Source organism: Eimeria maxima, genomic scaffold (assembly GCF_000499605.1).
Source record: "Eimeria maxima Weybridge genomic scaffold, Emw_scaff27, whole genome shotgun sequence".
NCBI classification, from domain to species: Eukaryota; Apicomplexa; class Conoidasida; order Eucoccidiorida; family Eimeriidae; genus Eimeria; species Eimeria maxima.
Genome location: NW_013565549.1, coordinates 41,502 through 55,282, shown reverse-complemented (window position 1 = coordinate 55,282; position 13,781 = coordinate 41,502). Strand labels below are relative to the sequence as shown.

Sequence of the window (13,781 nt, the reverse complement as noted above, 5' to 3'; positions counted from 1 at the left end):
ATGGAGGTTCCAGGGGAAGGAGGGGCCCCTGGAGAGGCGGTTAGGGCAGTGGACGACACCTTCATTTTGCCGTACTTCCTCGACGAGGTACAGAGGCAGGATCTGCACTCCCCAAGCCCCCTCAGGAGTACATACAATCGAGAGCGACGAACTTTGCGGCCGTCAACGTGCAATAGTTTTGTTGGAGGCATATGTAGGCCCCAGGAGCGGCCGCTGGCAGCTGCTGTGCAGAGGAGGCGGATTACCTCCGCCGCGCATTCTTTGGGCAACGGCGGAGCAGCTAGCGGGGATAGTAGAGGAACCTTAAAGCATGCCGAATGGTTAAGGACTACTCTTCAGTCGGCTCTCAAGTCCTCGGACACCTTGCCCCTGTTAAACCACTTGCGGGCGTTGACGTCCCGGGTTTTTAGCGAAGACAGACTGTTCAAAACGCAAGCTTCGCTCACCGCCAAGATCAGCTTACAACAAGCGAAGATGGGGGTGCCTCAGCTAATGCAATCGCTGAGTGCAGAGGAGGCAATTCGGCTTGCGTGTCGTTTGGCCCAAGAAAACTCGTATTTGGAGACTTTCGTTTCCACTGACGCCCGGGTACTGCAGAGTGCAGCGCTGGTGAAGGCACAAAGAGAGCGCGCTGAGGCCCTAGAGAGCAACAGGCGGCTGCTGCAGCAGGCGGAAAGGGATCGGCAGGTTATCGTAGAGCTGGAGATGAGGAGCCGCGCATTCGCCGACGCGTACGCGTGGCTCACCAGTCACAGCAGAATGATTCACGCCAAAGACGCCCCTGCACTGGTGGCCTTATGGCGCAAGAGAGTCGCAGGAGCAGCTGTAGCGGGCAACGGTCCAGTGGTGTCCGACTTCAGTAAGAATTTGGCTGAGGCCTACGTCGCCGCCGACTCTGAAGAAGACACTGAACCGTCGTCCGAAGACGGAAGTGAAAAGAAGAAGAGGGAAGACCGCTTAATTGCCGCAGAGCTGCGGGAGGCAGAGGCTGTGAGTGAGGCGCGACAGGCCCAGGCCCGTGCAGCCCTGGCGGAGGCGAGGGCAGCTGCAGCAGAACAGGAGCTTTCCGTTGCAAGGAGCCAGCTGGCGAGACTTACCAGCGCTGCTGCCAGTTCTGCCGCTGCGGCCGCTGCGGCCGCCGCCATCCCATCTCCTCCCACATCTCCTGGAGGGGGGAGACACGAGCAGCTGCAAGCGGCTTTAAGAGATAGTGAAGAGAGAGCAGCGGCAGCTGAAAACGAATGCGCTCAGTTGAAGAAGACTGTGGAGACCCTCCAAGCTTCCCTTGACCTCTCAGTCTCAGAGCAACACCGCCTTCAGCACGAACTAGCAGTTGCGGTGGGAGGTGCAGAGGCAAAACTGGCTGCACAGATAGAACAACACGCAGCGGAACGGGCACAACTGCAAGCGCAGTACTCTCAGGAGGTAGAAAAGGTGAAAGCATCCGTTCATGAGGGGGCGACACTCCGGCGAGAGCTCGAGGAGACACGCAAGCGGTGTGCCGACCTAAGTGCTCAGCTGGCGGCAGCAAAACAGAAAGGAATAGGGGAGGGTCAAACTAAAGCTGCTTTTCCTGGGGGCCTAGCCTCTCCTTCTACTTCTGACATATCGACTCTCACCTCGGAACGCGACAGCTACAAGGCCACGGCCTTGCGACTGGAAATGGAGATCAAGCGCCTCAGTGCGAGAGCAGCGGAAGCGGCACAACTGGCGGAAGCCGTCGCTGCCCTTGAAGAGAAACTCAAAGCGGGGGAGGAGATCAAGAGGGCTTACGAGGCCCTGAAGAAGGAAACACAAACGCTCAGGTCTCAACTGAGTGAGCGACTGAGTTCACCCCCCGCATTGAAGGACCCAGCAGCTTGCAACAAGCAGACTGACAGCACCATGATGGAACGGGACACTCTTAGGAGAGAAGTTGAAGCTCTACAGGAACAGCTGTCGAAGCTGCGGGAAGAGGCCAAGTCCGTCAAAACGCTAGAAACGGCCCCACAGATGCCATCGGCAACGGGTCGCGATGACAGCAGCAACACAGAGACAAAACGGACTGCTGCAGAAGTGGAGGAATTGATGAAAGAACGGAGTAGCTTGCAGGAAAGAGTGCGGGCCCTGGAAGCAGAAGTCGCAGCTCTTCGCGGTGCTGCAAGAAACCCAGAAAAGGTCCTACCGGTAACCAAGAGTGTTCCATCCCCTACGTCTAGCTCACCGACTTCACAACCTTCACCAAGCAAAACACCGCCAGCGGCAAGTCCAAAGGGTCAAGGCATATCGGTCCCCGTGGAAAAGACACAAACTGCATTTCCTGCAGTTACAAGGGAAGGAGATACTGTTGTTCAACCATCCAGAGCCACAGGCTCCTGTGTTGGTAAAGTGCCCGAAGGGCTGGCGCTACCGAAGGTCCCCAAGGGGCTTCTGACGGCGGTGCCCTCTCCTGAGGGGTCTCCAGCCGCTTTATCCGAGGCTAAGTCTGGGACTAAGGCTCCGTTGCCGAAGAAAGCCGGGCCTCCAGAAGGTGTCAAGGTGTTACCTGCTGCTACTCCGAAGATAGTGGCCATGACCCCAACTGCGGTCCCTTCGTCTCAGCAGCATCCCCAGCGGCCTAAGTGGGATGCTGAGGCTGCACGCCTGAAGAATGCTTCTCCCGCAGTAAGCAAACCGTTGCCAACCTCACCTGTGCAGGAGGCAGGAACAGTGCCGCATGCTGCCACCTCCCCGGACACCCCTGGTGAAGCATCTCTTAAGGAACGTCAGGCTGCAGCTAAGGCTAAGGATGCTGCTGCAGTTACCTTATCGAAGACCCAGGGGCCCTATCTGGGGAAGAAAGTAGCTTCTCCACTGCTGTCGAAATCAGCGAAAGGCTCGTATCCGGTCCAAGGCTTGAACGCTGCTGGTACACCTTTAGACAGCAATCCTGCATCTTCGAAGACGTCAGAACCTCCTGCGAGCAAAACGTCACATGGTGCGGTGCCGGTCCACGACCCCAAAACGCCCCCTACGGAGTCCGCTATTTCAGGTGGAGACGAAGCGTCGCCTTCCCCTTCAGCTACTGCTCTTCCCCAAGATACCGCCGCAGTTAAATTCTCTGCTGCCTCTGCAGATGGTGCAAAGAATGCAGGGGCAGCATTGCCCAAGACGTTGGCGAAGGCGACGAAGGTCCCGGCGCCGCCGAAGAAGGCGCCGCCTGTGGAGTCCCCAACAGTAATAGAGGAGGTATTTTCAGAAGAGGCCAGGCAAAAGCTGGAGAAAGAAGTGGCTGAATTGCGGGAGCAGTTGGCGGCAAGGGATGAGCTAAAAAAGGCCTATCAGACATTGCAGAAAGAGAACGAGAACTTGCAATCAAAGCTAAACGCAGTGGGAGCCTTAGGGAAACAAGCCGGGCCTTCGTCCGCAGGTGATAAATCTTCAGAGAAGGTTGAAAAGGCTGTCTCAGATGGGCAACAGGCGGACGTAATTGCAGCGCTAGAGGCCCAGCTGAGTGTCTTGAGGCCCAAAGCCGCAGCGGCTGAAGAACTCGAGAAGGACATAAAACGGTTGCAGGGGCAGCTTAGTGCTAAAGAGGATCTGCGAAAGGCTCACGAAGCTTTGAAAAAGGAGGCGGAAACGCTGAAGGAGCAACTTAGCGAGCTGCAAAGTAAAGCACGTCTACCAGCAGAGCCTGTAAAGCCCACAGCACCTGGTAAGGGGCGATCACTGGGTGTTGGCGAGCTAGAGGATGCTCTACGGAAGGGCAGTGAACTACGAGAGAGGGTCCGCGGCCATGATGAGGAGGCGTCTGCCGTTTCCGGATCATCAACGGAGAACGCTACTGTGCCTTCGACAGCAAAAGAGGCGGTGGCCTCCATTGGTCCACGGGGACCACGATCAACTAAGAAGCCGCCGCCGCCGCCGCCGTTGAAGAGAGGGCAGGTTGTTTCAGCGAAGCCTGCTGTTGAGGCATTGCAGGCTGGCGATAATGTAGGGCAGGCATCAACAGACGATGTCGGTAAGGAGGTTATCAGCAAAACTGCGGTTGCTGAAGAGGCAGCAGGTGGTCGAGAAACGGGAGCAACAGAAGCCACTGTTCGGGGCAAATGCCAGCAGCAAACAAATGGGAAGCCCTCCGTAGGAAAGGCATTGATGGATCTCACTGCAGGCAAGGAGCCCTCCACTGGCGAGAAGGCTGAGGTAGCAGGGGGGCCTGCCGAGGGATTACCGAAGAGTGCCAAGAAGGTGCCTACGCCAACTCCAAAGCCTGCGGAAAAAGCCACCAAAGTTCCTCCGCCTCCGAAAAAGGCTCCGCCCGTGGGTGCTACTCCCATCGATGGAAGTGAATTCACAGTGGAGGCGAAGGGCAACCTTGAAAAGGAAATTGCACGCTTGCGGGAGCAGCTAACAGCTTCAGAGGAGTTAAAAAAAACTCACGAGGCTCTTCAGAAAGAATTCGAAGCGCTTCAAGGGGAGTTCAAGGCCTTAAAAGCGCAAGCGGCCGCGGGCATGGTTGAAGGAAATGCCAAGACTGCTGAAGTCGCAAATTCGGAGTCACACAAGATACACCTGCTGCTCGAAGAAAGAAATTCTCTAAGGGAACGAGTAGCTGTGCTGGAGTCCGACTTGTCAGCCTTTCGGGCAGCAGAACTTCAGGGAGTTGCCATCCCCACACGTAAGGTCGCAATTCCCAAAACAAAAGGAAAACTGCCCCCGAAAGTAAAGCCCGGAATGCCTCCATTGCCTGCTAAAACGGCTAAACAGGCCAACGCAAAAGCTATGGAGGTGCAGACAGCAGACGCAACTGGACACAGAAGCAATGAAAGCCACCAAAACTTAGCAGGTGCGAAGCCGGCGCACGAAGATATTGGTGGTGAGGCAAGGCCCAGATCGCCTCCGATGACGGGAACAGCTGGGGAGGGCCACCAGGACAAGGCAAGCCTTCTGACTGAGGAGGTATTGTCCAAGTCCGACGCAGAAACAGAAGAAGGGGACAGCGGGACGGAGACTTCTCCGGCAGAAGAACGCATTGCCGAGCTGACAGAGCGATTACACCGGGCCAAACGCCGAGTGCGGAACCTGGTAATAAAGTGCAACGCCCTTGTGGAAATGGAAAAGGAACGTGACGCTCTCCGCAGCCGGCTTGAGTCCCTACAGGCAAAACACGAGGCAATCAGCAAATTACATGGCAAAGAAGCTGGATATAAGTCAGCAGAACTTCAGGCGAAAAAGTTAGAAGGTGTGAACACCTTGCCCAAGGCGGCTTCTGCTTCAGCCCTCCCCGCTTCTACATTTGCGTCAACAGTAGCTGATGATGTGGAGGGCCTTTCCACTATGGAATCTGGTCTTGCAACACAGAGCTCTTCAGCACTTCTAGACGTCCGGCCTCCTGCTGACTGGGCTGCGAAGTATGAAAAACTCAAGGCACAGAGGGACAAAGTATACCAAGCGTACAAGGCCCAGAAGGAGCGCATTAACAGCCTAGAGGAGGAAGAAGCAGCTACCAAGGAGAAACTAGAGAGGGTTGAACGCCTCTATCGGGAAACACAGGAGGAACTCGAAATCGCGACAAACCCCCCAAAGCAGCGTGAAGGAACCGAGCCCACAGGTTTATTGTCCTGGTTAGGTGGGGGCACACATGATGAGAAGAATCCAGAGGAACAGAAGCTGCGGGCGAGACTGGAACTGTTGCAGCAGAGGCTGCAGAAGGCTCAAGCAGAGAACGAAGCTCTCAGCAACAAACTGGCTCAGATGCGCACAACACCCACAGGGTCTCCACGTGGGGACAAGGCATCTGGGGGCGAGGCCGCGACTGACGAATCTCAGAAAAGAGGTTCAAAGCATTTGTCGCCTGAAGCGACTGCGAAGGAAACGGGAAGTGCTATGCCGAGTGCGAAGACTCCCTCTAGTCAGCCGCCTGGTCCCATCGGTGGAGAAGACTCAGAGGGAGAGCGAAAGTCTCTTGAGGAGCTGAAGATGCAAATCAAACAGAAGGATTCCCAAATAGACGAATACAAGGCCGAGATTCTAAAGCTGAAGGCGAGTGCTGTTCCAGCATCCGGCACAATATCTGTAACCTCAGAGCTGGCAAAGAAGGAACAAGAGCTTCAGGTCAAAGCTGCAGAATTAGAAAAGTTTAGGAACGAGGCACTAAAGATGGAAACCCTCATAAAGGAAAAGACTGAGGAGGTGAAGACTCTACAGGCCAAGTTGGAAATCCTAGAGAGGGAAAAACTGCAAGCACTCAGCGACAACAGCGCCTTGAAGAAAGAGCTCGAGACAGTACAGCAGGAGCTGGACGCTCTAAAGGCCGAACGGTCGGCTCCAGCCCCAGCTAAAGACAAGCCCAAGTCACGGCCTTCAGCAGACCCGACCTCTGCACCCACGAAAACTTTCAAGAGGTCCTCCAGTTTAGCAAAACGGACCCCAGGGCTCCCACCCCCTGCACCCGCTTCAAGGGGTGATAACTTGAATGCGGCAGCAATGGGTGCCAACGAGGCCAGGGAAGAGGAAGCCCAGTCTGTCAGTTCGAAGCCAATTCAGAAAGTTGTCACAAACCCCACTGGGGACCAGCTAGGAAGACAGGAGGAACGTTCAGAAGTGCAAGATGGAAAAGAAGAGTCCTCCAATAATGAGGGCTCGGGAGCTGAAACTGTTTCAAAGCGAAAACCGAAAAAGGCCTCTGGGGAGGCTGAAGGCGAGCCCAATTCAAGGAAGGCGCAAAAGGAGGATAATGAGGGTATAAAAAAGAAGAAGAAAAAGAAGAAGAAAGTAGAGGTATCGGGCGAGACTTCCGCCCAACACTCCGGGGCAGAAAGTATTGCTGATCATGAAGATGTTGCTGGGGCTGCTGCAGCGACCAGTTCAACCCCTGCATGGGGATTCGGGTTGTTTGGAACTGGTGAAGGAACTCCTGATGCTTCGAAAAAGGATGCTACCGCAAAGGAAGCTGCATCTTCTGCTCCTCGCCCGTCTATTCTCGGGCTAATTGTTGGAACGAACCCTGCTGAGGAGACCCCGAAGGAAGATGAAGTCCCTCCGTTGAAACTGTCCACCGTGGATGGTACGGATGACCAGAGTGACGGCTCCTCAAGTGACGATGGCGAGACAGACGGAGGCATCGCCAGCACAATTGCTGGTTTCTTTTGGGGTGTCTGATCACGAGACTGTTGGGGTTGCCCGACGAACTCGAGTTGGAAACTGTGTCAGTGAATGCTTACGCGCTTCCGGCACTTGCAGCGCGCTGCGTGTTACGTAGGCAAATGGTGTACGAGGAGGCAGTGGACCCTCGTCTACACAAGAAAACTGTGTTAGCTAAAATGATGCGTATCATACACCGCACACCTGACCGATGGACAAGTGGAACTAGCAGTGGCTCACTACAGTGGGCACAATATTCCCGTCTTGCTGTAGCTCTCCAGCACTGTATTTTTTGGTATTATTTCTTCCTTATATCTGCAAACTCTATGGATGCATGCAGCACCCTTGGTTGAAGTGTGGGTGTTGAGAGGCTCCCGAAAGGAGTCTCCCACTGATCTAGGTTGGTCAGCTACTTGACTCCTGAAGCTTTTGCTGAAAGTCAAACATTGTCTGTTTATTAGGGGGACTGTTGTCAAATATGTTAGTCATGGCACACAAGTACCACAAGCTTCCGCTGCCAATCGCTACCAAATAGGTAGCGCAGCGGTTTGTCTCCGCGTAGGAATCACGAAACGTCAAACCAGCTCATTGTCTGTCTGTGGATGCTGCAAGCGCCTTCCGACGGACAAGGACACTACTGCCGTGGAACGCTCGCTCTTCTGTGGAATGACTGCGTTGGCAGCGGCTGCAGCAGGCCCCCTGAGTCTCACGTGCCTTCAACTCACGCACTCAGGGCACCAGCCAAGATACGAGGCGTTGGAACGATACGATCGCATGCGAGGTCTTTCGCTATTGGGGAATGGCAGGCCTTCTGGTTTCGCCCAGCATGAACTTCACACTGCAGATGGGCCTACTGGGGTGGGGCACCTCTTGCTTGTCTTTGCTGGCCGGCGCCATCCCTTTGATGGTGACCTGGCCGAGAGGCCTGAACTAACGAAATCCTAAGCGCACCAAAAAACACCTCCGCCTGCCGTCTTTTGCCGAAGCGACGAAGACGAGGGGACGGTGCAGCTAACACGCGGAAGGGACTTGTGGGATAGATACTCTTTCAGGGGGGTACGTAGGTATGCTGGACCGGACACGTTGCGGTCAGTATGCCTTGCCGAGGTTCTTCTGCCGGCGCGACAAACAGCCAGGGGAACATTAACCAAAAAGCTTCCCTCTGCCCCTTCACTTAACCCAATGGTATGTTCGGGGGACACGGCGAAAAAGAACCATTTGTCGTACAAAGGTTGGTTGATCCCCTCCCCCATCTCCCCCCCCCCTCCCCCTTGGTACTTCCTCCTTGCTGCCTAGACCAGCTGGACAACAAGTCCAGCACGCACCCGCCAGACACGCCTGAGGGATTTTATCAATGTAGGCCGCAACTGCAGCTTCCTAGAAACGATCAATTGATAATATTACAACACTCGCACGTCAGGCCTACTGAAACAAAGGAGCCGTTGTGCACGAGGGCTGTAAAGAGCCCTCACAAGCGTATGCAGGCGAAGAGAGAGGCAGCCCCGTGAGCTGGCAACTCTCTTCATTGAAATATGAGCCTCCCGCCTGCGCAGCAACATGGGAAATGCACAATCTTCTAACGTGACCATTCGTTGGTCGCACGTGTCTATATTTCACCAACACTGCCCAACGGTAGCTTCATTGCACTCATAGTGGCCTGTGGGCACCCTCCACGTGGCTCCGTGGCTCCCATTCTCATCGAATGAACACCTGCAGATGCAGGCGACCACTGCACTGACGGACAACCTACCCCTTGGAGGACGTTGCTATCAATGGGCAGCTCCACAGTACGCGGTGGAGGATGGGCTACGGCCGATGGCATTGCAAAGAGACCGCAGCCCGTTGCAGATTGTGTTGTCCCGGGTGGCGGAGCGCCCCAGATACAGCTAGACTCGCTGACCATCCCAGGTCCATACAAATCCACGGAGACGGAAGCTGCAGCACCAACAATAATCGTTAGGGGACGTTCAGCTCCAAGCGCTATTACTGGTGCCGCCTGTACGTAAATGAGCTGTTTGTCGGGATTAACGGCCCTTACTGTGTAGCGTTGCTCCTTGCGGTGAGACGCTCTCGTCAGCGATGTAGGGGGGAGTCCCCATATTTAACGACCGGCCACTCGGAGGGGCCAAATCCACTGTATTCCCTCCTGTCATGATGCCTCCGTTGATCGGAAGCTGCAGCAGATGCTGCGTCGGCAGATCCCCCAGCAGTCCAGCGGTGCGGAGAGGGAGAGGGTCTTGCGGATGCAGCGAGAGAAGCTGTTGTTTCGCTTCAACTCCGGGCTGCAGCGAATTGATAGCCTGTGACCTCCTTACGGAAGCCGTGGGAGGCGGCTGGGGAGGCGACCGCTCTACAGACCAAGGGTGGCCGGCGGAGACCATGGGATTCTCCTGAACTGTGCTTAAGTTCAGATGGCCCTCGGCGGGGAGTGAGTATCCTTCCTTTGCCCCGCTATTGACACTGCGGTGGGGGGTCCCCCCATGAAGTCCAGCTGTCGGGTGGCGATGGGCCCCTCTAGGCTCATGCCAGCGCATGCTGCCTTGCTGGGAGGCTCCACGAATCCCCATGAGCCGCGCGCCGACTGGCGGCGCGCTGGCTAGGAGATGTGGGTGGCGGCTGAGGGGTTGGGGCGGTGCGAAGGCCCCTGTTGGGACGGTGGAGGCAGCAAAGGGAAGCCTCCGCCCGGAGTTCCCTTCACCTGTGAGCAGAGATTGTGCTGTGGCACGACTCATGAGGCCCACACTCACTGCTGCCTCCAGCACCAATGTACATTCCTGCAAAGACACCCGCAAGTGTTTCAAGACGCGTGCAACGCCACATGATGTTTGATAGCCGTCATGCAACGTAAACAAAACTGACAAAGCACCCCCCAAAGAGTCAGTCTGGCCCCCTAATGCCTTACACGATGCATGTGCTGCTCCCGCAGGTGATACACTAGCAAGCGCACAGTCTTCTCGTCTATAGCCGGCAAGTCCTGCTTCCGATTCGTCCCGACACCCAAAGGGCGGCCCCGAGAAAGATGTCGGCCCTGACCCCGCGAGTTTGACTCGCGCACACTCTCCAAAGCCTGTGAAATCGGGAATCGGCAGCTCGCATCATGTACAATAGTGGTTTAATGTCCGAGCCCCCATACAGTTAAAGTTCCAGCAACCTCCGTTGTGTAATCTGGAAAAAGACAAGCCTGCAGGCGAAGACTGAGCCAGGAAGCTCTATTGTCTATTCTGAAATAGGATAGATTTGCTTGCACACAACTGTGCTGCATCCAAGACGCCTATGTGGGTCTGCCAATCAACAGAAAACTGGTGGTCAATGCATCTCGGAAGAGCCAGAACTTACATTCAAAACGACCTCCACAGCCTGCGCGTGCATTCGCCCCTTTAAACAGCCAAAAACAATGGTGCTCACAGTCTTACTATCAGCCGCCACTCCTTCTCGGCGCATGATTTGCAAGACGTTGTACGCAGCCCTGTACTGAACATACACAGCCAACGGCGACAAAACCGCGTACTTTCAGCCGGAACATACTGTATAGACGCTCTTTTATGCCGGCGTGGCACAGTCCATTATATATGGACTGTGAAGTAATGATGCTTAGACTCATTCAAGCGTATTCAAGAGTGATGTGGGCAACGTTGTTCTGACGTTTAGTCTTCAAGGAATAATGTTAGGCAGAATGAGTGCTAAGAGACGAACCTGTCTGTTTTCTATGCATGCAGCCATTAAGCAAGTGTACACGTGGGCATTGATCCTGAAGTCGTACATCTTGGGGAGTTGCTTGACCAGTTCGAATGCAACAGGCAGCTGCCGCATGCGTCCGTGCAATTTAATTAGAATGCTAAGAGTGAAGTTAGACGGTTTGATACGCTGGGCCTGCATCTCTTGCCAAAGCTCTAAACAAAGAGAAGACCGCTGCAGCCAAACAAGGAAAGGAGAAGAAGCGGAGGCTTCCTAGTCATTCTGTTACAAGAAAGCAGCATTCTAAGTAGAGAACCAACCCAATCCCTCGAACCCAGAACATGCCGCCTAAAGGTGGGAACAGCAAACACAAGGTGTTAAGTGCAAGCCAAGAAAACAGTCCGCTATGAGGAGGGTAAACAGACGAGCTGCGACGTACACCAGAGCGCACGCATCCATCTAGAAGAGAGTTATACAGAACTCCATCAGGGTTTATGTTCTTCTGCTTCATTGCCTTGAGCAAGAGGAGGCCTTTGTCCATCTGCCCGTGGGCGCAGTAGCCCTTTATGATGGTACTGAATGTTATGAGATCAGGCTGCACGCCTGCATCGACCCAAAACAGCAAAACGATGGATCTGCCTGCAGGTATCGCTCTTTAAGTGCAGCTTCGCTAGTCCAAATACACCGACAGAGGCATGCATGTACGCAAATACTATGGGCGGAAACGATTGTCACATATTATGACATGATGCCCTGCAACCAAGGGTAAACTTGCCGAGAAGGGTTCCAACACTTACGTCGTTCGCTACACCTACCACTGCCCTACAACGGCTACAACTTTTACTGGGTCTCCCGGTAAACGGGCTTGTTCAGGCACACATGCAATTCAAATGCAAACTGGCAAATCGAGGCTCGAGCTCACCTTTCTGAAGCATGTCATCTAACAGAGAAGCCGCACGGTCCATCGCCCCCACTCGGGCACACACGTCTAAGAGGGAGTTGTAGGTGACCGTGTTAATTTCCACCCCTTGTGCAGCCATCTCCTCAAATAGGCTCAGAGCTTGATCTAGCTGAAGAGACAATGGTAGGCACGACATATTTTAGCATTCACCAGATGTCACTTCCCCATACCGCTCGCGTCACCTCTAGGCCATCGCCTAGTCAATGGAGCGTGACTAGCTCCATACGGACCATGGAAGCGATCGTGAAATACGCACAAGACACAATGGTGGTACATAAGAAGCCAAATCCCAACTCCCTCTGCCATTACCCTATCCCCCCACGGACTTATGGGCTGGTGTACTCGCCTGCTTGGTTTGCGCACACCCCTTGATAAGGGTAGAGTACATGACGGTGTTAGGCCGGACAGGCTGGTTAGAAGCCTTCATGTCGGCCAAGAGCTTCAAAGCCAAGTCCATGGCGCCGTTGCTAACGAGGGCATCGAAGATGCAACCGTAGGAGACGGCGTTGGGTTTCAGGCCTGAAGCACCACGCAGCTCCGCATCGCACATTACCTGGGGCCCAGCCCAGAACACACGATGGCTCTCCACCTATGCAGCCAACGCTAGAGAAAGCGGATGGTAACAAATACGGGAATACAGTAAAAACCGCGGCGTTAGAGGTAAGAGAAACCATGGAACGGGGAGGTCCTCATTCGCTTGCCTTCAGTGTTCATCATCTCCTGCCAAATCTCCCAGCATGACCGTACCCTCCCAAGCCTCCCCAGCTGGCGCAGCAGCAAGCCCAGTCGGTAGACCTGGTCTTCTGTGTCTCCCGCACGAACCTTCCCACCTCCGCAGCTTGGCGTGAAGGCGTTCGATTTTTGCCTTGTTCGGTGCCCCTCCTGCTGTATGTGGGGGCCCCCAGGGACCTGAGAAGCTTCCACGCCCGCTCCTTCTTGAACCTGGGTTGGGACCCAGGACTTTGCCTCTACAGGCCCCCCTTCCGACACCGCTTGGCTTTGTAAATCTGGGGCGGGAAGCGCGGAAGAGAGTTGGAGAGGCAGCCCCTCGGCCCCAAGCGGCTTTCCCTCGCCCGTGGTAGGATCACAACCACTTTGCATATCAAGACGCTTTAACTGGGCTGTGAGGCCTGCCACTTCGAGCACCTCCCTAGCCTGGTAAGGGACTGGAGACAGGGTCCCCTCAATATCTCCCGGCTCTGTGGGGGGCAAGCTGCCCCCTGTTGGTGTGGTGAAGGCTAGCGACATACGAGGCAAGTCACACTCTTGACCTGGGGGTAGGAAGGCAGATTCAGAAGAAACAGAGTTGCAAGCGTCAGCAGAAAGAGGCCCATCTGCTCCTGTTGTAGTGGAGCAGCTGCGGTCACTGGCAGCCTTCTCACCCGCTGTCTGCCCCACTGCAGGCTCTTCAGGCCTACTTAATAGAGGCAGGCAGCTCACTGCGTAGGATCCCGCTTCGATATCTGTCGTTGAAGGAAGAGAGCTGGGCCCTATACCCGGGGGCAGTGCACCCGTCGCTGCGCCAGCAACCGGGGACCCCCCCGCGCCCCGAAACGCTTCCTCACCTAAACCGCATTCTCCGTTGGGGAAACGGGCAGCTACCGACATCACCAGAAACGGAAAAGCAGGCCAAGGAGGCTGGGGGGTGTCTTTCTTGTATACAAGGACATATACGCATACCCCAGGACTGGGGGGGTGCGCGGGGAAGGGTGCCCAGCAGAAGGGGCCCTTTTCGACCCGTAAAAGATATTATACGTGCGTCAGGGGAATTTAGAAATAATGCCGGTCAGTGGCTCCCCGATTGCGCCTGCTTCTGTGGGACAGGCACACGCTCTCTAAGCAGAACCACACTCGGTAGCCTGTCGTTGCTTCCCCCAGGTCTCCAGCGGTTTTTGCGAGACCTCCAGTGAACACATGGAAGGAGAGGGGATAACAAGATAAACCTTTTAAAACTCGAGACGGAGCCGCTGTGGAGGGTCCCTTGTAGGAAGCAGCCCTTTTACTCTTGGGGGTCTTGCAGTGGGGGGCGCGCGGGACTCAAGGC

General features: G+C 55.2%; 2 protein-coding genes across 2 annotated transcripts; one reads left to right on the top strand and one right to left on the bottom strand.

Annotated features, from left to right (window-relative positions):
• On the top strand, nucleotides 1-7,119 carry EMWEY_00004930 (hypothetical protein, conserved; the record flags this gene model as incomplete). Its single annotated transcript, XM_013481067.1, has 1 exon — nucleotides 1-7,119. The coding sequence occupies one exon, from the start codon at nucleotides 1-3 to the stop codon at nucleotides 7,117-7,119; it is 7,119 nt and encodes a 2,372-aa protein (XP_013336521.1).
• A 1,071-nt stretch (nucleotides 7,120-8,190) lies between these two features.
• EMWEY_00004920 (PPR repeat-containing protein, putative) lies at nucleotides 8,191-13,345 on the bottom strand (the record flags this gene model as incomplete). The annotated part of the gene is made up of 12 exons (XM_013481066.1): nucleotides 8,191-8,214; nucleotides 8,329-8,402; nucleotides 8,574-8,646; nucleotides 8,852-9,036; nucleotides 9,140-9,875; nucleotides 10,004-10,168; nucleotides 10,438-10,572; nucleotides 10,795-11,010; nucleotides 11,216-11,379; nucleotides 11,699-11,846; nucleotides 12,144-12,326; nucleotides 12,485-13,345. The coding sequence occupies 12 exons, from the start codon at nucleotides 13,343-13,345 to the stop codon at nucleotides 8,191-8,193; spliced, it is 2,964 nt and encodes a 987-aa protein (XP_013336520.1).
• Nucleotides 13,346-13,781: the final 436 nt, after the last annotated feature.